The sequence below is a fragment of the Carlito syrichta genome, unplaced genomic scaffold, assembly GCF_000164805.1.
Source record: "Carlito syrichta isolate Samal-C Ts95f unplaced genomic scaffold, Tarsius_syrichta-2.0.1 Scaffold316508, whole genome shotgun sequence".
Taxonomy (NCBI): Eukaryota; Metazoa; Chordata; class Mammalia; order Primates; family Tarsiidae; genus Carlito; species Carlito syrichta.
Genome location: NW_007260604.1, coordinates 208154 through 233798, shown reverse-complemented (window position 1 = coordinate 233798; position 25645 = coordinate 208154). Strand labels below are relative to the sequence as shown.

Genomic DNA, 25645 nt, shown 5'->3' with positions numbered 1-25645 from the left:
AAAAAAAAAAAAAAAAAAAAAGAGTGTTGGTAATAGATCATGAGTCTCAAAGGGCATAGAAAATGCTCAGGAATTAGGGAGGAGTGGAAGAGGAGGACCATATTCCATGGATAAATTAAATTCCATGGTGAGAAGTGTTTGGACTTCTACTGGTGCACAAAGCAAACGGAGCTTGGGACATGTTGATGTAGTGGTCCTGAGTGCCAATTAGAGGAAGGCCAGGATTCAATTCAAGATGCTAAGATGTCACAGCACTCTTGCAGTTGGTTGTGGTCTGGCAGATAAAGGGACTCAGGCAGTTTGCAGTGATAAGACAGCTACTGGAAGCTCTAAGGACAGTTTCACCAGAAACTCCAAGAACTCTGTAAACTCACTTTATTTAGAAACTCTGAGCCTCAGTTTATTTATCAATGAAACTAATAAAAATTGGAATAATAATGTTACTGACTTGATAATTATAAAGATTAAGTATGTTATAGATTGAATTAATATCACCAATTCTTTTTTATTTTAATATTTAATTGACAAATAATAATTAGACATATGGGATACATAGTCATGTTTCAATGTATATAATGTATAGTGATCAGATCAGGGTAATTAGTATATCCACTGTCTGAAACATTTATCTTTTTTTTGTGTTGGGAACATTTAATATTTTCCAATTTGAAACTATATATTATTGTTAACTATAGCCACCTTACAGCAATATAGGCACTAGAACTTATTCCTTCTATCTAGTTGTAATTTTGTACCCTAAAACAAATCTCTCCCTGTTTCTTCTTTCCCCCTGGCCTTCCTAGCCACCAATATCCCTTGTTCTACTTTTTACTTCTATAATATCAACCTTTTTCAGCTTCCACATATGAGTGAGAACATGCAGTGTTTAACATTTTGTTCATGGGTTATTTCACTTAACAGTTCCATCGAAGCTGGGCTTGGTGGCTCAGCCTGTAATCCCACGCCTTGGGAGGCCGAGGTCAGTGAATTGCCTGAGGCCGCGGGTTTGAGACCCGCCTGGGCAACTTGGCGAGACCTCATCTCTACAATAAATCAAAAATCAGCAGGGCGTGGTACCGCACGCCTGTAGTTCCAGCTACTCGGAAGGCTGAGGCGGAAGGATCGCCGGAGCCCAGCAGGTCGAGGCTGCTGTGGCCGGGAGCGGCCACTGCACTCCAGTCTGGGCGACCGAGTGAGACTCCAACTCAAAAAACAAAAAGAATAGTTTCATCTATGTTGCCACTAATAATAAGATTTCATTCTTCTTGTGGCTGAATAGTATTCCATGGTATATATACACACCACATTTTCTTTCTTCATTCATCTGTGTTGGATACTGAGATTGATTCTGTATCTTGGCTATTGTGAATAGTGCTGCAGCAAGCAAGGGGGTGCAGATGTCTCTTTGATATAATGATTTTCTTTCCTTTGGATAGATTCCCAGTAGCTGGATTGCTGAATCATATGGTAGGTCATTTGTAATTTTTTTTTTTTTCAGTTGGAGTCTCACTCTGTCACCCAGACTGGAGTGCAGTGGCCACCTCAGCCTTGACCTGCTGGGTTCCAGCGATCCTTCCGCCTCAGCCTTCCAAGTAGCTGGAACTACAGGAGTGCGCTACCATGCCCGGCTCATTTTTTATTTTATTGTAGAGGTGAGGTCTTGTCAATTTGCCCAGGCGGGTCTCGAACCCGCGGGCTCAGGCAATCCACTCATCTCAGCCTCCCAAAGTCGTGGGATTACAGGCTGAGCCACCGAGCCTGGCTTTTTCTCTGCATTCTTGCCAGCATTTTTTTTTTTTTTTGTCTTTTTAATAATAGCTACCCCAACTGGTGTGAGATGATACATCACTGCAGTTTTGATTTGCACTTCCCTGATGAATTTGTGATGTTGAGCATTTTAAAATATATTTGTTGGCCATTTGTGTTTTGGGGGAAATATCTGTTCAGATCATTTGCCCATTTTAAAATCAAGTTGTTTAGCTTTTTGTATATTCTGGATATTAATCCCCTGTCAGATGAGTTAGTTTGTAAATATTTTCTCCCATTTTGTTGTTTCTTTTGCTGTGCAGAAGCTTTCTAGTTTGATATCATCTTATTTGTTTATTATTGCTTTTGTTGCCTAAACCAGTGTCCTGAAGCATTTCCTCAATGTTTTCTTCTGGTAGTATTTGTTTGTTTGTTTGATTTGGGTTTTACTTTTAGGTCTTTGATCCATTTTGACTTGGATTTTGTATAGAGTAAAAGGTAGAAGTCCAGTTTCATTCTTCTGCATGTGGTTCCAGCTTTCTCAGCAACATTTATTGAAGAGATTGTCCCTTCCCTAATAAATGTTCTTGGCATGTTTGTTAAAAATCAGTTGGCTGAAGATATGCAAATTAATTTCTAGGTTTTCTTTTCTATTCCATTGGTCTATGTGTCTGTTTTTATGCTAGTGCCATGCCGTCTTGGTTACTACAGCAGTAGTATATTTTGAGGTCTTGTAGTGTGCGATACCTCTATCTTGATTCTTTTTGCTCAGGATTGCTTTAACCATTTGGGTCTTTTCTGATTCTATACAAATTTTAAAATTTTTAAAAATTTTTCTGTAAATAATGTCTTTGGTATTTTGATAGAGATTGCATTGATTCTGGAGATTGCTCCAGGAAGTATGGTCATTTTAACAATATAAGTCTTCTGATCTGTGAACATGGATGTATTTTCATTTGTTTGTATCTTTTATAGTTTTCCTTGGTTAAAGTTATTCCTAGGTATTTTATTTTTTTAGTAGCTATTATAATGGGATTGCTGTCTTGATTTCTTTTTTAGTTAGTTCATTATTTATGTATAGAAACACTATTGATTTTTTTGAATTAGTTAATTTTGTTTCCTGAAACACCACTGAATTCATTTTATCAAATCTAAGAATTTTTTGGTATAATCTTTAGGTTTTTCTTTTTATAAGATCATGTCATCTGCAGAGAGGGACAATTTGACTTCCTTCTTTCCAATTTTAATGCCCTTTTTTTTTTATCTTGGCTAATTGTCCTGGCTAGAACTTCCAGTAATATGTTGGATAAGAGTGGTGAGGGGGCCGGGTTCGGTGGTTCAGCCTCTAATCCCAGCACTTTGGGAGGCTGAGGTGAGTGGATTGCCTGAGCCTGCATGTTTGAGACTCACCCTTACAGCTTGGCGAGACCGCGTTTCTACAATAAATCAAAAATTAACCAGGCATAGTAGCGCGCCTTTGCTTCCGGCTACTTGAAAGGTTGAGGCGGAAGGACGCCGGAGCCCAGCAGGTCCAAGCTACGGTGGCTGGGAGTGTGCCACTGCACTCCAGTCTGGGCGACAGAGTGAGACGCCAACTCAAAAAAACAAAAAAAAGAGTGGTGAGGATAGACATCCTTTTATTACAGTTCTTAGTAAAAAGGTTTTCAGATTTTCCCTGTTCAGTAAGAACTTAGCTGTGGTTTGCCATATGTGACCTTTATTATGTCAGGTACTTTCCTTCTAAACATAATTTATTAAGCGTTTTTATCATGAAGGGATGTTGAATTTTTTCAAATACTTTTTCTGCATCTATTGAAATGATATGGCTTAGGTCTTTTATTCTATTAATGTGACATATGATTTTTTAAAAAATTTTTTTATTTTAAAGATGTGGAGTACAATTCAGAGTTAGGTATACAGATGTTCATTATGCAGGTATCCTTGTTGATGAGGTGTACCCCTCCCTCCCTTGGCAGTTTCCCTCAATTACCAATCCCACCCTCCCCCACCCCCCAGCAGTTTCCCATTACTGCCAATCCCTTTCTTTTAGTATTATGATACTTGTTCAAGGTCTGCTTATGAGTGAGAACATAAGGTACTCTGTTCTTTGTTTCTGTGATAGATTACTGAGTATGATAGATTCTAAATCCATCCAAGTTACTGCGAAGTCCATATGTTTGTCCTTCTTTATGACTGCATAATATTCCATTGTGTATCTGTATCATGTTTTTTTTTTATTCAGTCCTGCTTTGAAGTATGATGTTTACTGATTTGCATGTGTCAAACCATTTTTGCCTCCCTGGGATAAATCCTACTCGATCATGGAGTATTATCTTTATGATGTGTTGTTGGATTTGTTTTTCTAATACTTTGTTGAGAATTTTTATGTCTATGTTTATCAGGGATATTGGCTTATAATTTTCTTTTTTGGGGGTATGTCCTTGTCTGGCTTTGGTATCAGGGCAATGCTGGTGTTGTAGAATGAGTTAGGAAGAATTCCTTCTGCTTCGCATTTTTGAAATAGTTTGAGAAGAATTGGTATTCTTTTTTAAGGTTCCGTAGAATTCAGCGATGAAGCCATCCAGTCCCAGACTTTTCTTTGTTGGAAGATTCCTTATTACTTATTCCAACAGATCTTGTTATTGATCTGTTTAGATGTTCTTTTCCTTCTTGGTTTAGTCTTAAGAAAAAAAGTTTATTTAAAAGTAAATTAGAACCCAGCAATTCCCCTATTGGGAATATATCCAGAGGAACTCAAATCATTCTACAAAAAAGATACCTGCACATGTATGTTTGTTGCAGCTCTATTCACAATAGCAAAAACATGGAACCAACCATCTTGCCCATCAAAGCCAGACTGGTTAAAAAAAATGTGGTACATATACACAATGGAATATTATGCAGCCATAAAGAAGGACAAATATATGAACTTTGTAGCAAATTGGATGAATTCGGAGTCTATCATGCTCAGTGATTTATCACAGAAACAAAGAACTGAGTTCCATATGTTCTCATTCATAAGGCGACCTTGAACGATTGTTATGCTATCAGAAAGTGATTGGCAGTAGTGGAAAACTGTCAGGGGAGGTGGGGTGGGACTGGCAGTTGAGGGAAACTGCTAGGGGAGGGGGGCATACCTAATCAACAAGGGTACCTGCATGATCAATGTTTGTATACCTAACCCTGAATTGTACCCCACATCTTTATAATAAATAAATAAATTTAAAAAAAAAAAGTAAATTAGAGAGAGAAGGGAGAAAGAAGATTCACCTCCCCAAGGTGGGGGAGGGGACCGAAGCCAGGAAGCATGGTGACAGCCATGGCTCAAAGAGCACATGGCACACCAGAGTCTAGCAAGGCAATGGAATGGCCACTGGTTGCTTGTGGTTGAGTCCTTTTAACCATTCTCCTAGATGGGGGAAGATCATTAAGGTGATTGGGTGGTAGTGGTTTAGTCTTTTTAAATTGTATATGCCTAGGAACGTATTCATATCTTCTAGGTTTTCAAATTTATTGACATATGGTTGTTCATAGTAATCTCTAATGATCCTTTGTATTTCTGTAGTATCCATGGTGACATCACCTTTTAAATTTTATTTATTTGGGTCTTGGCTCTTGTTTTCTTAGTCTAAATGCTTTATAAAGTTTGTTTATCTTTTTTAAAAAAACTATATTTTGTTTCATTGATCTTTTTATCGTGTGTTTCTTTTTTTGTTTTTTGTTTTTGAGTTGGAGTCTCACTCTGTCACCCAGACTGGAGTGCAGTGGCACACTTCCGGCCACTGCAGCCTCTACCTGGAGCTCTGGCTATCCTTCCACCTCAGCCTTCCAAGTAGCTGGAACTACAGGTGTGCTACCACACCCAGCTAATTTTTTGATTTATTGTAGAGATGAGGTCTCACCAACTTGCCCAGGCAGATCTCGAACCCACGGGCTCAGGCAATTCTCTCACCTCAGCCTCCCAAAGCGCGGGATTACAGGCTGAGCCACCAAGCCCGGCTTTATTATTTTTTTTAAGTCTCAATTTTGTTTATTTCTGGGGGTGATGAGTGCCAGGTATCTCTAGTTAGCCATCCTGCTGATGTCACTCCTGGTTCCAATTCTTTACTCCTTCCTGAGTGCATACTTTTTGCCTGTGACTTTTCACTGCACTAAATAGATGGAGTATGTTTTTTCTATTTATTTAATCTGCAAGTGGTCATGTGACTTGATTTGGCTAATAGAATGTGGCAAAAGTGATGTAGGCCATTCCAAGCCTCAGCCTCCAAAGCCTTATGTGTTTTCACTCTCACTTTTGTGCTGCTCCCCCTTGAAGATGCCATGTGGGACAAATCTGCTGGTTCCAAGAGAAGGGTAAGAGACCCGTGAAGCAGATCTGTCCAAGCTAAGATGCTCCAGCTAGGCCCAGGCTAGAGCAGAGCTCCCAGCCAACACTTAAACTCTTGAGTGAGCCCGGAGGGGGTCTGCCAACCCCTAATAGACTCACAGATGTGTGAATGATAGTAAAAAAAATTAACTGTTTCTTAACTACTGAGATTTGGAGTGTTTTGTTACACAGAAACAGCCGATATAAAACATAAGACATCAAACACAGTGCATGGCATTAGCAATTACACAATGCCAGTGCATATGGTAATTACACAATTAATGTCAGTGTTCTACTTACTATTGATATGCAACAAATTATCCCCAAAATTATTGCCCTGAAACAACCAGTTATTATGTTTACAGATTACGTGGACTGGCAATTTGTATAGGGTACTGTGGGAATGGCTTGTCTCTATTTTGTGACATCTGGCTCTTCAGCTAAAAGACTAAAAGTCTGAGGGCTGGAATTATCTTAGGGTTTATGTACTTATGTGTTTTGGTTGATTCTGGCTGTTAGGTGAGACGTTAGCTGGGGCTGTCAACTGGAACACCAACCTGTGTCCTCTCTGTGTGGCCTGGGCTCCCTCAAACATGGTGCTGTGTTCCAAAGGCAAACGTCCTAAGAGAGACCCAGACATAAGCTATACCTTTTATGTTTTAGCCTTGGAAGTCACATAGCATCACTTACACTATACTTTCTTGGATGGAGCAAGCATAAGCCCACTCAGTTCAAGAGGTGGGAAAGAGATTCCATCACTCGATAGGGGCTAGAAGGTTCTGGGACTGAAAATATTACTGCACATTGCATTCATTTTGAGAGGTACAATCTGCCATAGCTAGCCATCTTTATTTTTACTATTCTCTCAGATAGATATACTCATGTTTTCTAAATCCACCATTTACACTGCACACTTGCTCTCTTGGCCCTTCCTTGCTTTGCCTTTTGAAGTGGTACCCCTTCCTTTAAGAGCTGGCTGAAAACACACTCCTTCTCTAAATCTTTTCCCTGGTTATAATGTTATGTTATGTTATTTCCTCCCTGAATTTTTAAAATCCACATTTCATTATCTTATTAAGTGTAATTCATTTTGAGGGCAAGAAAAACCATATTTTAAATTTTTTTTTTTTTAGTTGATGTCTCACTCCGTCCCCCAGGCTGAGTGCAGTGGCATGCTCACAGCCACCCCAGCACTGACCTGCTGAGCTCAGGCGGTCCTTCTGTCTCAGCCTTCCAAGTAGCCGGAACTACAGGCACACACTACCACTCCTGGCTAATTTTTTTGATTTATTGTAGAGATGAGGTCTCGCCAAGTTGCCCAGGCTCCTCTCGAACCCGTGGACTCAGGCAATCCTCTCACCTCGGCTTCCCAAATTGCTGGGATTACAGGCTTGAGTCACCACGCCCGGCCTCAATATTTTAAAGTTTTGATGCATAGTGTTTAGTAGTTAAGACTAATTATTTTGCTAACTCTAAGAATTCCCTCAATCTTTGTTTTCGTTAATGATAATATCATAGAGTGGAATATTCTGTGGTCTCATGACAGATGCAGCTTTTTAAAATTTAAAATTTATTTTTAAATTTTTGTTTATTTTTTAAGCTATCTTTTTTAAAAATTTTAAAGATGTAGGGTGCAATTCAGGATTATGTATCAAAGTGGTCATCGTACATGTAAAGTTTGGGCCTCCTTTTGGTCCCCACTTTGCCTGGGGCAAATGCAACTTTATAAGCACATGTGAACTATTCCTTGCTGGGCTATGTAAATGTGGCACAGCCTCCTAAAGCCATTCTCAGGAGTATTTTGTGTGTGCTTTATACAATATAGAAATCAGCTTTTCCTAAAGTTTCAAGAGTAGGGATGTATCCTTTCTCTGTCGGTCCTTCGGTCATCTGCTCTTCAGGGTTTTGGTTTTCTGTGGGTTACTCCTCTTTTTTCCCCTCAAATACGTTGTTTCCTACAGGCCCATCTCCTTTTCTACCTGTTATTGGTACTGGGACTAAAATAAAATATCAAACATTCAGTTACTGCCCCTGTATTTCCCTACGTATGGATTTTTGTTTTCATAAATTCTAGGCTTCTGATGTTTTCTTGTCTGTCTTTAAAGAATAATCTCCACAAGCTCATATTTCAGGTACCAACTATAGAACTGAGGATATTACATACTGGTGTGTTGTTTTCATACTGGATAGGACTATTCTGAGAAGACGGAGGTGAAATTCAGCTCTTGATTTATTTGTAGTATTCCTTATGTTCTGGTGTGGGACTTTGTCAGCCAGAAAGTAGGGTGTTCTCTTGTAATTCAAAGAAAGAGGTCAAATGTGCTGTCCTTGCTCCTAATGGTGTATTTGTCATAAAACTGTCTTCTGAATTGGGTGTTTCTGGAGGGCTGGTATTGTGTCTCATTTATGCATACCTCTGTGTCCTTTGAACCGGGGGCTTAAAATATTTCTTGAATGACTACTATGTCGATTAGCAATTACTCCTGAAGATGAGAGAGTACTCTGAAGATAAATGACGTACTCACAACCTTCCTGTAGATGGCAGAGTAGCAGAGAGAAGAACTTGGACTCTGGAGTCAGTTGAAAGTTCTACCCCCTACTATCTTTAAGACTCTTGGGCAACTTAATTGTGTGCCTCAGGTTTTTTGTTTTTAATCTGTAACATGAGGAAAATAATATTATCTACTTCACAGCGTTATTTTGCAGGCAGCACACTGTTGGAAAAATGAATTAGCTTTGCCATTATTTAAGCACCAAATGGTTTATAAAGAAAAGTCTCAGAGCATAAATAACTCAATTCCGGGTTATAGAGATGAGAATACGTTGCCCTCAAAGTTCCATCTCCCACTTGACTATGTTGCCTTACTACAGAGAACATTCCCAAACTTGTCTACCTGCAAGTAACAATTGTGCAAAGGGATCAAAGACCTTGAGTAGAAACAAGGTAATTTCATTCATTTAGAAGTGAGTGGTCACCTGTGTGGGGTATCCAGTGTTTTGCTCTCATTTATTTATTTTGGTTATGTAGCTTTTTTTTTTTTTTTTTTTGAGTTGGAGTCTCACTCTGTCGCCCAGACTGGAGTGCAGTGGTTGCTCCCGGCCACTGCAGCCTCGACCTGCTGGGCTCTGGCGATCCTTCCGCCTCAGCCTTCCAAGTAGCCGGAATTACAGGCATGCGCTACCACATCCGGCTAATTTTTGATTTATTGTAGAGATGAGGGCTCACCAAGTTGCCCAGCGGGTCTCAAACCCGCAGGCTCAGGCAATCCACTCACCTCAGCCTCCCAAAGGCGCGGGATTACAGGCTGAGCCACCGAGCCCGGCTGCTTTTAATTTTGTTAATGTTTTTATTGACAAATCATATAGACTTTCTTGTTAGCTTTTCCCAAACTGAGCAGCAGATGAATGTAGTGAGTACTTTTTGAATTCTTAATTTTAAAATCTCAGGAAAGAATAAGTTGATATAGAGATTTTTATTTGGTATCTTGAAAGCAAAAGAAATAGCAACTTCAAAAAACAAAAAGCACTGTGTTTCTGATAGGCTACTTATAGGATAAACTTGATCAGATTCAGCATTTCTCAATCATTGCTTCTTTCTCCTTTACCCCACTGTTCAGTCTGGCCACCATGTGCTTGAGGTTTTCCTTTTGCACTGACCCTTTCTTTTTCATTGCAGTTTGCCATTCCCTTATTAGAAGTTGTGATACTGTGAAATATATTTTCAGTCTTCTTTCTGTTTCCTGACATATACAGCTCCTAAAACTCTTGGGGTCTCTGGAGTGACTAGAGCATCTTGTATGCCAATAATACGACTGGTGGCCCGGAGCCCCTAGATAGCTTCCAAATGGGGGCTGGCCACTGGAAAGACCAAGACGTGATTAGACGTTTGGAACTTTTAGCCACATTCTCTGATCTCAGGGGCAGAAGAGAGGAGCTAAAGGTTGAGTTGACCACCAAAGGCCAATGGTTTACTTAGTCATGGCTGATTAATGAAGCTCCCATAAAAACCTCAAAAAACTGGGTTCAGAGAGCTTCTGGATAGCTTTTCTGGATAGCTGAACACATAAAGGTGTGTGGAGGGGCACGGAAGCTTCATTCCCCCCCCCTTTGCATCTCTTCCATCTAGCTGCTCATCTGTATCCTTTGTAATATTCTTTATCAAAATGGAAAAAACATAAGTATCTTCCTGAGTTCGGTGAGCTGTTTTAGCAAATCAAACCTGAGGAGGAGTGGGAACCCCTCTTTTTAGCCAGTTGCTCAGAAGCACAGGCCACAGCCTGAGGCATCTGAAGTGGGGAGCAGTGTTGAAGACTCAACCCTCAACCTGTGAGACCTGACACAGGTAGACAGTGCGAGAACTGAATTAAATTAGTGTCCACTGAAGAATCTGCTGCAAAATTGCTTGATTTGTGGGGAAAGTCCCCCACATCTGTTGTCAGAAGTGTTGAGTGACTGTGTGGGAGAACAGGTTTTTTTTCTTTTCTAGAGTGGGTGTCAGAAGAGTTGTGTTGAGTGACTAAGCGAGTAGGGGAAAGTACGTTAGTATTATTCCTATTTCTCCTTATGGAAGTGTATGAAGTGAGCAGAAAAGAATGAAGTTTGTATTCCCCAGCAAATCAGGAGAATGAAACATGTTTGCAGTATTCCTGACAGCAGTAGTCTCGGAGCTGCAAGAGAAAGAAAAGCAATAGTAGGGAGAAAGCTTTCCAGATTGCAGATGCCAGAGATGGAAGGGAAGGGGAGGAGGATTGATTTCAAGGGATTACAAGAAAGTTTTGTTAAAATGTAGGGTGAAATTTCAGTCATTCCCAATTACATGTTGGTTTATGTTTGCTGATTCATATATATATATATATTTTGGTGCATTTTTTTGTTGTTGTTGTTTTTGAGTTGGAGTCTCACTCTGTCGCCCAGACTGGAGTGCAGCGGCCGCTCCCGGCCACCGCAGCCTCGACCTGCTGGGCTCCGGCGATCCTTCTGCCTCAGCCTTCCGAGTAGCCAGAATTACAGGCATGCGCTACCAGGCCCGGTTGATTTTTTGATTTATTGTAGAGATGAGGTCTCGCTGCCCAGGCGGGTCTCGAACCCGTGGGCTCGGGTAATCCACTCACCTCAGCCTCCCAAAGGCGTGGGATTACAGGCTGAGCCACCGCGCCCGACTTTTTGGTGCATTTTTGTCACACATTAAGCCAGTTCTCTTCAACCGCGATTGTGTTTTAATAAGAAGGACAGATCTAATTCATATAAAACCAAAAGGCAGCACACAAGTGTTAAAGGCAGCAGATGAAATATGCAATAGGAGTTTGGACTAAAAGAGGTCCACCTGGTTAGAGGTCATTGGGACTGTTTTGCATCTCTAACATATATTCCTCTCCCTACCACTGTCACCAGACTAGTCTAGACCCTCAGGACTTTATACCTGGTTAGTGAAGAAGTGGAGAGAAGAGATGAGAGAGGGGAGGGGAGAGAATGTTGTGACCTATTGGGATTGCTCTCAACAGGTGGAGAATAGATTTTTATCCTGTTCCTTTCTAGACTATGGTGGGGAGAAAAGCAACCTTAACACTTTCTAAAAATTTTGTCTGTAACTTTTGAGACCTCAGAAAATTGTGAGTTTATGTTAGCTCTTTTTTCTTGTTTGGAAAGGTGCTTCAATGGGTCTATGACAGGATGAGATGGAACAGAATTAAAAATTGCTTTGCACAACAATGGTGGAGTATAGTGGAGACTCATTTTACTTTCACTCCATGGGTCTGTGAAGTAGATAGAGGATGCTAAGTCTGAAACAATTCATGTTGGTAAAACTAGAAATAATTGTGTGACTCATTTTAATAACTTTCCCACACTAACCATGCACTGGAACACATTGTTCATATGGCTAGAAGTTTGGTTGATGACCCTGTCAGTATACTCAAGGAAGAAATTGAAAAACTGAGGATAATTGAGCATCTTTCAATTAAAGAAGACTCATTCTTTAGTTTATTTTATGGATAATTTATATGCTTTTCAAAAGGGTTGACTTAAGAATTTAATCTCCACTAAAGATGAGATTTTTAAGAAGAGTTTTCAGTCTTGCTCTGGCAGTCAGAGAGACAATGGTTTGGGAACTTGAGAAGTTAGACTATTTATTCAGGTTAGGGCTGAAGGAGAAAGATGTTTAAAAAGGGATTTTCTCTGCGGGGTATGGTCAATGAACTTTAGAAGCAGGAATGTCTGATATTGTTTTCAATTTTTTCCTGTTTTTGAGATGTAGATAACTTACCATTGATTGCTAACCTTCAGCAAACATCCGTTATACCCACTAACCTTGAATTATTAGTGCCTTGCAGAATGGACAGAGGGCTACTTTCATTAAATGAGATAATACACTTAAAACACTTAGTACCAGTGGTTGCACCAGAGTATAAGCATTACATAAATATTAGCTAATATTATTGTCTTGAGACTAGAGAAACCTACCTAGCTTGGAGAACTCGAGATGTGATAGTTGGAGGTGATCGAGGAGGAGAGGAGCTTGGAACAAGAATGGGCAAATGACACGGAGGACTTTCTCTGCCCAAATCCTGAGACCACCAGAGTGCATGCTTGGGCTTGTTCCTTGAGTATTCTACTGGGATATTAAAGCGGGAAGAAAACTAAAGCTTGTGACAATGTGGAACCCAGACAAGGTCTTAAAACTTGTTCAGGGAAACTCTAGGCAGATGGAGATGAAGAACCATGGGAGTCATGTTCTCCAGAATCCCCAGCTTAAGACAATGTCATGCTATTTGGCTATTAATCTTTTTGTGCAACTGATATCACTTATGTGATTTCGTACTCACTAGGCTATCAAATTCTCTGTGTTCTGCTCAGGTCCAAGATCTCTTGACTGCAAGGGGCCACTGACTGATATGAGTTCTCCCCTTGTAGCTGCTTGCATTTTACAATATAATGTCCCTGGACGATTTGAACTAAACAAAACACAAAGTTCTGTTTATTTTTTGCCTTGCTTACGAAAAAAACCCCTTAGTTTTCTTGTCTTTAACTTTCCCATAGTCTAAAATACCCAGCACATTGTTGAGTAACCCCTAACTGGCAAGATTGACTACACTCCCCAGCTGGATGCAAGCTCTACCACAGCTTGGCCTAGCCATCAGTGTTAGCCCTTGATGTACAATGAATCCTTCACCTGGGCCAGACTGATCTCTGGCTAGCCCAGTATACCTCTTTCACTCCTGTTTTTTCCCCAACCCTTACTTCTCTTCTCACTGAGCCAAATTTTATCCTCACTTCCAGGTCTCACCTGAAAACCTTTCCTGTGAAAACTTCCCAAGTGTTCTAATGCCTACTTACCTTTTCCCATCTGAGTTTATGCTCCAGTTTATGTTGACATTAGTAATTTGGATGCATCAATCAATTTAGCAATTATTTGTTAAGCACCAACAATATGCCAGGAGCATAATGCAAATTTATTATTTGATTATGTGCACTTTTACATTTCTCATTATATGTATATGTACTTATCTCCAAGAAAAGCTTAAGGATGAAATTATTTTCATTCATTTTCTCACAGAATTGGACACAAAACAGGAATGCAGTAAACAAATCGACTAAATTATATACACGATAAACTTAACTAGAATAATTAGATCAGTCACTTGTTAGCTTATGATCACAAACCATATAATTTGGGTGATGGGTGTTATTAATAATAAACGTTATTCTTTATTATACCTGACCTCATTAAATCTTGTATAGTGCCATTTTGTTCAAAAATTTTTTTATTAATCGTTCATTTTCTTAGCTCAACAAAAGGTATTACAGATTATAATCGGAACTAAAACCAAAAACCTCACCTCTACAGGCTAGCCAGTGTGTAGACTTTATTACATAGGCACATATTAAAAAAGAAAGTAAACTGGTTTTACATAAAATTAACCCAAATAGTGCAAGAAGTTAACATTGAATGAGGATGGATGATGAACAAAGGGAAATGCAAGCCTTGGATCAGCGGAAACATTGGTTAGATCTTGGGTTCATCCAAACCGACTCACTGAAATTCATTATGGACATGACAAGAATGGAGGGTGAGGAAAGGCGGTCTTCTGTCACCTCCGGGGCAAATGTGGTATTGTCTTCTCTAGGTTCTCTTGGCAAATGGACACCAACATTAAATGAATGCTGGCTTAAGGTCAGAGTTCATATCCTTCTCATTCTCACCCCCATACTTTGCTGGGATCTGACTGCACGTTGGCTTTCCCAGAACTCCTGTGAATGCCACTGGGCTGCTGATCCAAAAGCACAGGGAGGTGGCCGATGGTGCTTAAGACTTCAGTTGCAGTGTGGCTAGACACAACCAGAATTGAGGGTTTGATTGAACAGGAAGAGGATATTCCAAAGAGGTTTGGAATTCCTTGTTCTGTCCCGTTGGAATCGATCCAACACATGTGACTAACACTAAGTACAACCAGAAAAAAATATTCAAACACACCACAAAAGACAAACTATTTTGTAGCTAAACTTTTTAAACTACATTTTGATGTTACTGGCAGTGAGGATGGTAAGGACTATCCCTTTCTCTCATCTGGTTTTGCCATAACTTACAATAGTCCCAGGATGTTTACTGAGTGTTTTTCATCTCTCCGTTTCCAGTCTTTATGTATAAAAGGACATATCTACAAATTGTTGATCATCCTAACATCCTACATCCTAACATCCTCAGTACTTTGGTGAGTTAGACCTACTTCTGCTCTAGGTGGTACCTACCTCCTAACATCCGTTTTGGAGACCTGTCTGTTCCTTGTCACACTCACACTACTTTTATGCTAGGCGATGCTGGCGGAACTTCCAGACCAGTGTTCCACCTGACCTTCATCACTGATCCTCCTTTTTAATCTGTGTTTTGAGGGCAACTGCAAGATAGAGGATTGTTGGGTTTTCTGCGTTTGTGTTATCTGAGCAGATGATAAAAGGTAGATGTGAAAAGGAAAAAGATGGAGCAGCTACTTTCCCAGTCTTCAAAATTTAAATCTCTTGGTTCTTAATATATGAAGCGTTATATTTAAGTAATACCGAAAAATGATACCAAAAATATATTTAAAAATTTTTTAAATTCAATTTTCTTCTATGAGGTTTTGTTGACTTATTCAAAGGATATTTCGTAAAGTAACACACAGAACTAGAGCTGTAAAGGACCTGAGGGAACAATTAGTTCAATTTCCTCATTTTTTTGGTCTGAGGAAACTGAAGCCCAACTGGGAAAATAGCAAGTCACTTAGCACAGTGATTGTCTCCAGGAGTTTGTCCTTTAAAGATTCACAGTAACCCCAGTTTTCCCTTAATATCCATTATGGCATGCCTCCCAGTGACTTTATATAAACGATCCTCAGTGCCCTTGTGTTTGGCCTTTGCTCTCTTTAGGGAAGCTGGCTGCTAACACAGCACCTTGACCAGAGGAGACACATGGTAAACACTTGTTGAGTTGAATTAATTCTATTGTTTATCCCTACTATGCAATCGCCATTTTTCCTAGAGCGTCTCACTTTTCACTTTAAGAGATGGCTTCTAGTTCAAGTATTTTGAGGCTTGGTGCCCAATGCTGTATTTGTTCTCTCTATACTTTACCTTTTCACATTAAAATTTTATTTTTTAAGCTGTTCTTATATAGGTTTTTGTTATATCCAGTTACGATTTGCCTCTCTCCAGGCACTACCAAACACATTGCTATAGATAGTTTCTGCCTTTATAGCTTGGAATTGTGAGTTGAAAGATACATTTTTTTTTTCCAAGGGCTAGACTTTTTCCACCTGGTTTTTTTTTTTTTGAGTTGGAGTCTCACTCTGTCGCCCAGACTGGAGTGCAGCAGCCGCTCCTGGCCACCGCAGCCTCGACCTGCCTGGCTCCGGTGATCCTTCCGCCTCAGCCTTCCGAGTAGCCGGAATTACAGGCATGTGCTACCACGTCCGGCTGATTTTTTTATTTTTTGTAGAGATGAGGTCTCGCTGCCCAGGCGGGTCTCGAACCCGCGGGCTCAGGCAATCCACTCACCTCAGCCTCCCAAAGGCGCGGGATTACAGGCTGAGTCACCGAGCCCGGCTTCCACCTGGTTTTCTAAGGCACACTGGAAGGAAATGTAAAAATCCCACACATGAGAAAATTGACTAATATGCACACTTGTTTTCTACATTTATAGTTGCCTTATACATCTCTTTCACACCTAATCCTTAAATTCATAAATATGAGTCACGATACCTCAAGCCAGTCTCATTTACAAAAAGCATAATTGAGAAATGCTGATTTGTAGGGAACTGGCACTTAAACATGGGTAATGTTTAAAAAACATCTCTAGAAACTTGATGAGAAAGCCCTCATTTTATGTAGAGTTGTCATGGTTTGGATGAGACTTGGTAGTAAAGTATTAGAATTGATTAGTTACCAGATGATTTTTTTAATTTAACTTTGTCTGTCAGTTTTGTCTGAAATTTCCATTAAACTGCATTCTTAATATGATCTAAACTCTAGATATGCTAGAATTCAGTTATAATCATCTTTTTTTTTGAGTTGGAGGTTCACTCTGTCACCCAGGCTGGAGTACAGTGGCACACTCACAGCCACTGCAGCCTTGACCTGCTGGGCTCAGATAATCCTTCAGCCTCAACCTTCCAAGTAGTTGGAACTACAGGCATGTCCCACCACGCCCGGCTTATTTTTTGATTTATTGTGGAGATGAGGTCTCGCCAAGTTGCCCAGACTGGCCTCGAACCCCTAGGCTCAGGCAATCCTCTCACCTTGGCCTCCCACAGTGCTGGGATTATAGGCGTGAGCCACGGCGCCCAGCCACATCATTCTTAAAAGAGTTAAAATTACCATTCTCAACTGGGAGAATTTCTAAACATAGTAAAGTATTAGAATTGATTAGTTACCAGATGATTTTTAAAATTTAATTTAATAGCAATGCTTCCTATCCATACCCATTTAATATTCCAAGGCTTTTAAGAAAGATTTCAGCTCATTCTGTTTCCCTACCGCAAAGCTTGTGAAACACAGATCACCTCAGAAGTCATTATTTCATCTCACGAGTTTCAGCCTATCTCAGACTTCCATTTTGCTACAGTGACAAAACACACACACAGTAGCATTGGTCAGTAGTTAATGCAGGAAAAAACAAAGACCTAGCAAACAAGATCGGCTATGTGCACTATAAAATGCTTTCTTCTCTCGCCCGACTATTCAAATGGGCAAGGCTTAGGCACATATATCTGCTTGACTCACAGGAACAAAACTGAATCAATAATCTTGACTAAGAACAGCATCAATGCTGCTGTACTTTCGACATAAAAATGTTTTTCATGTGAATAAGGTATACCACAGTTCAAATTCAGCAGCATATTGAGTGCCTAAGTGCTGGTGACTATTAATAGTTGACTCTGGAGGCAGGAATCAAAGGAAAGGAAAATTATTTAAGTCCTCTGGGAAATAAAAGTATGCTTGCTTATTTTAATATGAGCATTTGATATGTAAGGGTTAAGAAACCTTAGAGTCTCAGGGTCAGTATTCTTTCAGCAAGCATTTATTGAATACCTGGTACTTTTCCTTTATTTCATGAATATATGTTTGCCCTACCCACAAGGATTTAAGGTGGCTGAACCTTATTATATTCCAAGCTTTGCGCTAGGGAATGAACACACAAATGAGTAAGATACACTCCTTGCTTTTCATGCATCACACCTCGCAGAAACATGACTTTCTAGGAAAATAAACTCCTGCTCCCAACCACTAGATTTTAATAACTAGTCTCATTTCAATTAAGAATATTTTCCGTTAAAAAAAATGTTCTGAAGGATTATGAGCCCTGCTGATAATGCAGAAAGGTAGAGCAGGGATAGAACCAAACAGAAAACAAAACTGCCCACATGATATTTACAATGAACAAAATGCAAACTTTTGATAAAGAATAACTAATACTATGCCTACAAGGGCAGGCAAAGGGGGTTTAATGGTTTCCCCTCAAAGTGCCTCATATTCTCTTGCTCGACATATCACAGTGAGGGCGTTTCTTGTCTCTTTACCGTAAAGTCAAAAAGCAAGCCCTAGACTGAAAAGAAGAAACAGCTCTTGATATCATTTGATATCTAATTTATGTTCTAATAGTAATACTATGTATGGTAAATGAATTCACTTTTAATATTTTCACATTATTTATAACAAACAAGGATTATTTGTGAAAACACACACACACACACACACAAATCCAGGTCCAGCATGGCAAACATAGAATCTGCACATCAAAAAGGTCACTTGCCCAGTTGTGCTTTGTACGTAGGTTACTACATAGGTAATTTGCCCAGTTGTGTTATAGGAGGGATTTTTCCTAACTCTTGGTTTAAAAATTTTTTTAAAAGTCCAGAAGAAAGCACAAAGGCAATGAGAATCAACTGGGGGGCCGGAATAAGATCCAAGAAAAAATACACATGTGATGCTAGCAGCTGAGATCTTGGGAGTGCTAAGCTGGAGGGAATAAGGAAGGTGCTGGGATGACCTTCATTCATCCTGCCAATTCTCCAACCCATCTGGATGCTCTGTGGGGAATCTCAGTGCCTTTAGTACAACAGAGAAAGAGAAAGGCCTTGAAATCCCTTGATGGCCAGGCTCGGTGGGCCGGGCTCGGTGGCCCGGCCTGTAATCCCAGCACTTTGGGAGGCCGAGGCAAGTGAATTGCCTGAGCCCACGGGTTCGAGACCCACCCAGGCAACTTGGCGAGACCTCATCTCTACAATAAATCAAAAAACTAGCCGGGCGTGGTAGTGCGCGCCTGTAGTTCCGACTACTTGGAAGGCTGAGGCGGAAGGATCTCCAGAGCCCAGAAGGTCGAGGCTGCGGTGGCCGGGGGGGAGCCACTGCACTCCAGTCTGGGCGACAGAGTGAGACTCCAACTCAAAAAAAAATAACAAGTAAAAAGAAAAAAAGAAATCCCTTGACAAAGACCTCAAGGGAACTTCACTGTATATCAAAGAGCATGAAAAACCACTTATGAAGGAAAAGACAACTGGAGTTAGAGAGCCTCATTCTATTGAGATCAAGTCTATAGAAGGGATCTTGCCAGTCATCCAGACCAAATCCAATGCAAGAGTCCCTTTCATAGCACCTGGGCTACATGATCGTTTTACCCTCTGGGCATTTACAGCAATAGATTTTACTAGTTGCGTTCATTCCTCTTCAGAATAACTCATATTAGAAAATTCTTATATTGAAACAAGTATGTCATCTGCAAAGCTCCTCTCTGTTAATATTTTTGCCCTTTGAAACTACAGAGAAGCCGGGCGCGGTGGCTCAGCCTGTAATCCCGCGCCTTGGGAGGCTGAGGTGAGGGGATTGCCTGAGCCCGCGGGTTCGAGACCCGCCTGGGCAGCTTGGTGAGGCCTCATCTCTACAATAAATCAAAAAATCAGCCAGGCGTGGTAGCGCGCGCCTGTAATTCCAGCTACTTGGAAGGCTGAGGCGGAAGGATCGCCGGAGCCCCAGCAAGTCAAGGTTGCCGTGGCCGGGAGCAGCCACTGCACACCAGTCTGGGCGACAGAGTGAGACTCCAACTCAAAAAAAAGAAACTACAGAGAGTCAGGCTTAGTGACTCAGCCTGTAATCCCAGCACTTTGGGAGGCCGAGGTGAGTGGATTGCCTGAGCCCATGGGTTTGAGACCAGCCCGGGTCAACTTGGCAAAACCTTGTCTCTACAATAAATACATAAGCCGGAGTGGTAGCATGCACCTGTAGTTCTGGCTACTTGGAAGGCTGAGGCAGAAGGATGGCCAGAGCCCAGCAGGTCGACGCTGAGATGGCCATGAGTGTGCCACTTGTACTCCAGCTTGGGTGACAGACTCCAACTCAAAGAAAAAAAAAAAAGAAACTACAGAGAATAAGTCTAATTCCTCTTCCTTTTTCTAGCTCAACGGAAATTTTGAGGAAATTTTATCTTTCCTCCTTGTCTGCACTCCCTTCCCAACTTACACCTTTTGTTCTTCAGGCGAGCTGCTCCCTTGTTCCTTATGTAATCAGATCCTTCACAACCCTGGTCACCTGCCTGTGGACACAATTTATTAATGTCTCTCTTAATATATGGTACCCATAATTGAACCCAACCTTCTGTCTAGATGTGGACTAGGTGGGGGGTTAATAAAAGCATGCAGGGCTGTTACTAACACAAGGTGAACATACTAGCTTTGTGAATAGACACGATACACTCATGGTTCAAAACTGAACTCCCATTTCCCTAAGAAAGCATTTCTACATAAACTGCTGTGAAACCAGGTCCTCCCAACACCCTTCCCAGCAACACAAACACATAAACACACACATTCACAAACACACACAAAAGCACACTCCACTTTGCACTTAAAGGGTTGCATTTAAAGAACCCCGAATATAGGGCTTCTCATTAATGCCTGTTTAATCATCCTTTTAGTTTCAGTCTTATGTCCAGGTATTTCAAAACACTGCAATTATTTATATATCCTAGCGTTAGTACATAGTTAGAATTCAATGATTGTTCATTGAATAAATTAGTCTTGAATCTATCAGCCAAAACTGGAGATATTGTCTGTGTTGGCATCATCTACCAATCTGGTGAAGTGAGCTGTCCTCCAGGAAATAGAAGCATGCTAACTCTATTCTTCATGGGAGAAAACACCAAGGTGCAAGTAAGAAGCAAAGGAGAGAAGGAGCAGATAAAGAAAAAGAAGACTGAGTGTCCCAGGAACAGATGAAAGAAAAGATTAAAGGTCCTGACTCCTAGAATCAGGATTTAAGGTTCCCAACATTAGAAAAATATGGCTTTTCCCCATCTCTACCCTAGAGATGTTTTTCAATCTATTGCAATACTGTGATGATCAAACTCTGAATTTTGGGGGAAAGCTCATTCAATCTTAATTTTAAACACTTAAGCTTCTAAAATTATCTTTTCAGCTTAAATTCCCTATAAAGTTTGAGTTAAAAAGACATGCAACTGTCTATTGGCTATGAGGTATAAAAAGAACTCCCAGGCCAGGTGTGGTGGCTCATTCCTATAATCCCAGCACTCTTAGGAGGCCAAGGCGGGAGGACTGCTTGAGCCCAGAAGTTCGAGGCAATCCTGGGCAACATAGCAAGACCTTGTCTCTACAGAGGAAAAAAAAAAAAAAAAGCCAGGTTTGGTGGTGTGTGCTTGCAGTCCCAGGTACTCAGGAGACTGAAGTAGAAGGATCGCCTGAGTCCAGGAGGTTAGGCTATAGTGAGCTGTGATAGTGCCACGGCACTCCAGCCTGGATGACAGAGTGAGCCCCAGACTCAAACAAAGCAAAAACAAACAAAAATCTTCTAAATGTCTCTTACAAATGCCCAAGATAATATATATATAAAAATATACACACGTGTATATATATCTCCATTTATTTCAGGAATCATAAGTGGCCTATACTTTTCAGTGTGAATGTGGGAATTCACTGAGAATGAATTTGTCTTCTTATCTGAATATAAGCTTACGTGTAGTGTCTCTTTTCCCCAGAATGAAGAAAGTAAGCTTAATTTTGCCTTCTTCTCAGCAGCTACCCTTTTTCAGAATGTGGATCTATTCAGAGTTAGAAAGTACCCAATTGTGCCTTTCCTCACTGTCTATTGTGACTTAGGACAGCAAATCCTGCAACTGAAACCTTAGAGAGATGTAATAAGTGTTCCAATCTAAACAACCTAGAACCAGGAGGGAAACGTCTGGAAAACTTCTGTTGCATAGCATTAACATTTAAAGAATGGAGATACCCATAAAAGGTCTGGCAGACCTGAAAAGGAAATTGTTTTGCACCTTTTCTGAATCTTTTCTAGAGGGAATGACAGAGACAGATTCTTAATCAACGTCTCAAGACTCCTTTTCCAGAAGTGCATGTGAGTGACAGATGACCATCAGAAGGGAATCATGCCAACACTGATGTGGGAGGTTCTCTTTCTGACTCTGTAGTCACAACAAGCCACATCCCAGTGCTGTGAGATGAGCAGAGATGAGACAAGGAGGCTTAATTTTCCAGTAAGCTCCACAAGTCAGGTGAGCCGCGTGCTTCAGATGGGATCAAACTGCCTCTCCAAGCAACCACCGCAGGGTTTCCTGTTGAAGTACAGTTAACTGCAAACAGGAAGGTCAGATACACTGTTCCCAACATGGAGTGGCCCCAGCAGGTCTTGACTTAAACTTCAGCTATCCAGGAAGACATGTTGTCGTGATTCTGGGGTCTAGGTTCCTTGCTGTGGGGCTTTGTCACTGTACCCCACACTCCTTGGGGTTTTCCATTTCATCTCCTTCAAAGTCCGGCTTCAAACTCTTTTTTTGTTCAATTTCCACCTGCCAAGAACAGAAGTTGAAGATAAATATCAAAACGAAAAGCACGCAAACAAATAAATAAACCAAAAGTATCCTGTAGTATGTTCTTTGAGATTCCTTGTTGTTTTGCTATGTTGTGGGATTTAGCACCCTTGGAGCTACTGGCCCTGAGTGTGTCATGACTCACTCTTTGCACATGCTCTGTGCTTGGTCTGGGATTCCCTTTCCCTCATGGTCCACCTGGAAAGTTCTTATTCTTTGCCTTGCACAGTTGCTCAAAGCTCACCCCTTTGTGAATCTATTTTTGACTCATTAGGCAGACATAAGTGTTCCTCTCTTGAATATTTCCACTGCGCCATGCACACTTGTCCAGCTTCACTATAACCACAGGCTCCACAGGATGGAGGTGGGATCTTGTTCAGTATTTTATGCAACAATGTAGGAATACAGTAGGCAGCTGACAAAGATTTATCAAATGAATGAACTACTTTGTAATTTACTTTTTTTTTTTTTTTTGAGTTGAAATCTCTCACTCTGTCGCTCAGGCTGGATCTGCTGGGCTCAGTTGATCCTCCCACCTCAGTCTTCTTTGTAGCTGGAACTATAGGCACGTGCCACCATGCCTGGCTACTTTTTTGATTTATTGTAGAGATGACGTCCTGAGTAGTTGGGACTACAGGCTTATGCCATCACGCTCAGTTAATATTTTGATATTTTTAAGAGACTCACTATGTTGCCCAGGCTGGTCTTGAATTCCTGGGCTCAAGCAATCCTCTAGCCTCAGCCTCCCAAAGTGCTAGGATTACAGGTATGAGCCACTGTGCTTGGCCATGTAATTGACTCTTTACGCCCTTCCAATACTTTGTCTCTTAAAAAACCCTCCAAATCATAGAACCAATCCAGATGTCCATTGAAAGTGAACTGGGATAAAGAAAATGTGTTGTGTGTACACACACACACACACACACACACACACACACACGATGGAATACTATGCAGCTATAAAGCAGGACAAAATCATGGCCTTCGCAGCAATTTAGATGCAGTTGGAGACCATCATCCTAAGTGAACTATCACAGAAACAAAGAACTGAATACTGCATGTTCTCACTCATAAGCAGGCCCTGAATACTAGCCACACCAGCACAAGGGTGGGATTGGCAGGTGCTAGGCACTGCTAGGGGAGGGAGGGGAAAAGGAGGGAAGAAGACACATAGTAAAATAAAGTGTACCTGGTCCACTACCAAGGGGAGAGAGGGCCAGATAGAAGCCCAAATTTCACCTGTATGCAGCCTACTTTTGTAGGAAACCCTCACTTGTACCCTACATCTCTAAAATAAACACATAAAATAAAAAATTAAAAACCCTCCAAATTGATAAGTACTGGAGTGTTTACCATTCTACCATATCTTCTGCAAAATGCTGTACTTGAATTTTATTTTATTTTACTTTATTTTGTTTTTGAGTTGGAGACTCACTCTGTCGCCCAGGCTGGTGGGCAGTAGCACACACACAGCCATCCCAGCATCGACCTGCTGGGCTCCAGTGATCCTTCCGTCTCAGCCTTCCAAGTAGCTGGAACTACAGGCGCACATTACCATGCCTGGCTAATTTTTTTAAAAAAATTTATTGTAGAGATAAGGTCTCGCCAAGTTGCCTGGGCTGGTCTCGAACCCGCAAGCTTAGGCAATCCACTTGCCTCGGCCTCCCAAAGTACTGGGATTACAGGCTGAAAAACCGAGCCCGGCCTGTACCTGTAATTTTAAAGGGATTAATAAATTAATCTTGCCTTGAAAGTGACACATCTCAACTGAAGTCTTTGATGAGTCAGGCCGGGAATTCTTCTAGCTCAGGAGTTTCATGAGTGAGGTTGCTCCTCTCAGCACCACTTTGGATATTTACGATGCTCAACTTAGAGGGTCACAATTCAACACAGAACACAGGATCGTGTCTGAGGGAAGTGCTGTTTTTTTCCTGGCCACAAGATGGAGTATCTGTTCTTTTTGGTAGTTAAATGTTTTATACCATACAAGTAAGGAAACATATAGGGGAAAAATAAACCACCATATAAATCTAAGGATATTATGAGTTGAAAGTTAAACCACTTTGAAAATCCTTCTTTTTGAGTTGGAGTCTCACGCTGTTGCTCAGACTGGAGTGCAGTGGCCACTCCCGGCCACCGCAGCCTCGACCTGCTGGGCTCCGCCATCCTTCCGCCTCAGCCTTCCGAGTAACCGGAATTACAGGCGCGCGCTACCACACCCGGCTGATTTTTTGATTTATTGTAGAGATGAGGTCTCGCTGCCCAGGCGGGTCTCGAACCCACGGGCTCAGGCAATCCACTCACCTCAGCCTCCCAAAGCGCGGGATTACAGGCTGAGCCACCAAGCCCAGCAAAATCCTTCTTTAATAATACATTTTTTCCAGTATTTGCCATTTAATCTATTGAATTTCTGACTTTTCAGGATAGTATCACTTTCTATTTATGTCAGAAAGTTCCAACTCTAGTTATCCCTTCTACAGCCCTGATCCAGGTACTATGATAAAAGTTTGCTTGACTCTTGGGCTTTGTACTGTTACAGCCCAGTGCCCAGGCCATGGACACACTAACTTTGGATCCATGTCATCGGCTCCTCTGAGACACATGCTTTGGGGTAGGACTTTCTGGATACTCCCATCCACTTCCAAGTTCATGACTCTGCAAAATTATATTACAAATGAGTAATTCTACCTCCTTTATCCCATCACTGTTTTTGTTGTTATTGTTCATGGTGATAGAAAAACATTTATATGAGCATTTTTTGATCTTTTTTTTTTTTGAGTTGGAAGTCTCACTCTGTGGCCCAGGCTGAAACCACAGGCATGTGACATGACACCCAGCTAAGTTTTGATTTATTGTAGGAACACAGTCTCACCATGGTGTTCAGGCTGGTCTTGAGCCCCTGCGCTCAGGCAATCCTCTCGCCTCCACCTCCCAAAGTGCTGGGATTACAGTCTTGAGCCACCATGCCCAGCTCATTTTTTGATCCTTAATGAGCATTTTCCCCCCAACCTTTCTCTGGCCCACAAGAGAGATTATTCATTTAAACCAGAGCAGACTATTAGCTGGGCATGGTGGCGCATGCCTGTAGTTCCAGCTACTTGGGAGGCTGAGGTGGAAGGATTACCTGAGCCCAGCAGGTCGAGGCTGTGGTGGCTGTGAGCGTGCCTGGGCGA

General features: G+C 41.2%; 1 protein-coding gene across 1 annotated transcript in view; it reads right to left on the bottom strand.

Annotated features, from left to right (window-relative positions):
- Positions 1–22026: 22026 nt before the first annotated feature.
- The window catches only part of STON2 (stonin 2), a 151722-nt gene continuing 148103 nt past the window's right edge, over positions 22027–25645 (bottom strand). The window contains exon 6 of the mRNA XM_008074618.2: positions 22027–22451. Within this exon, the coding sequence (XP_008072809.1) occupies positions 22368–22451 (84 nt within the window). The 3' untranslated portion in view covers positions 22027–22367. The remainder of the gene's footprint in view (positions 22452–25645) is intronic.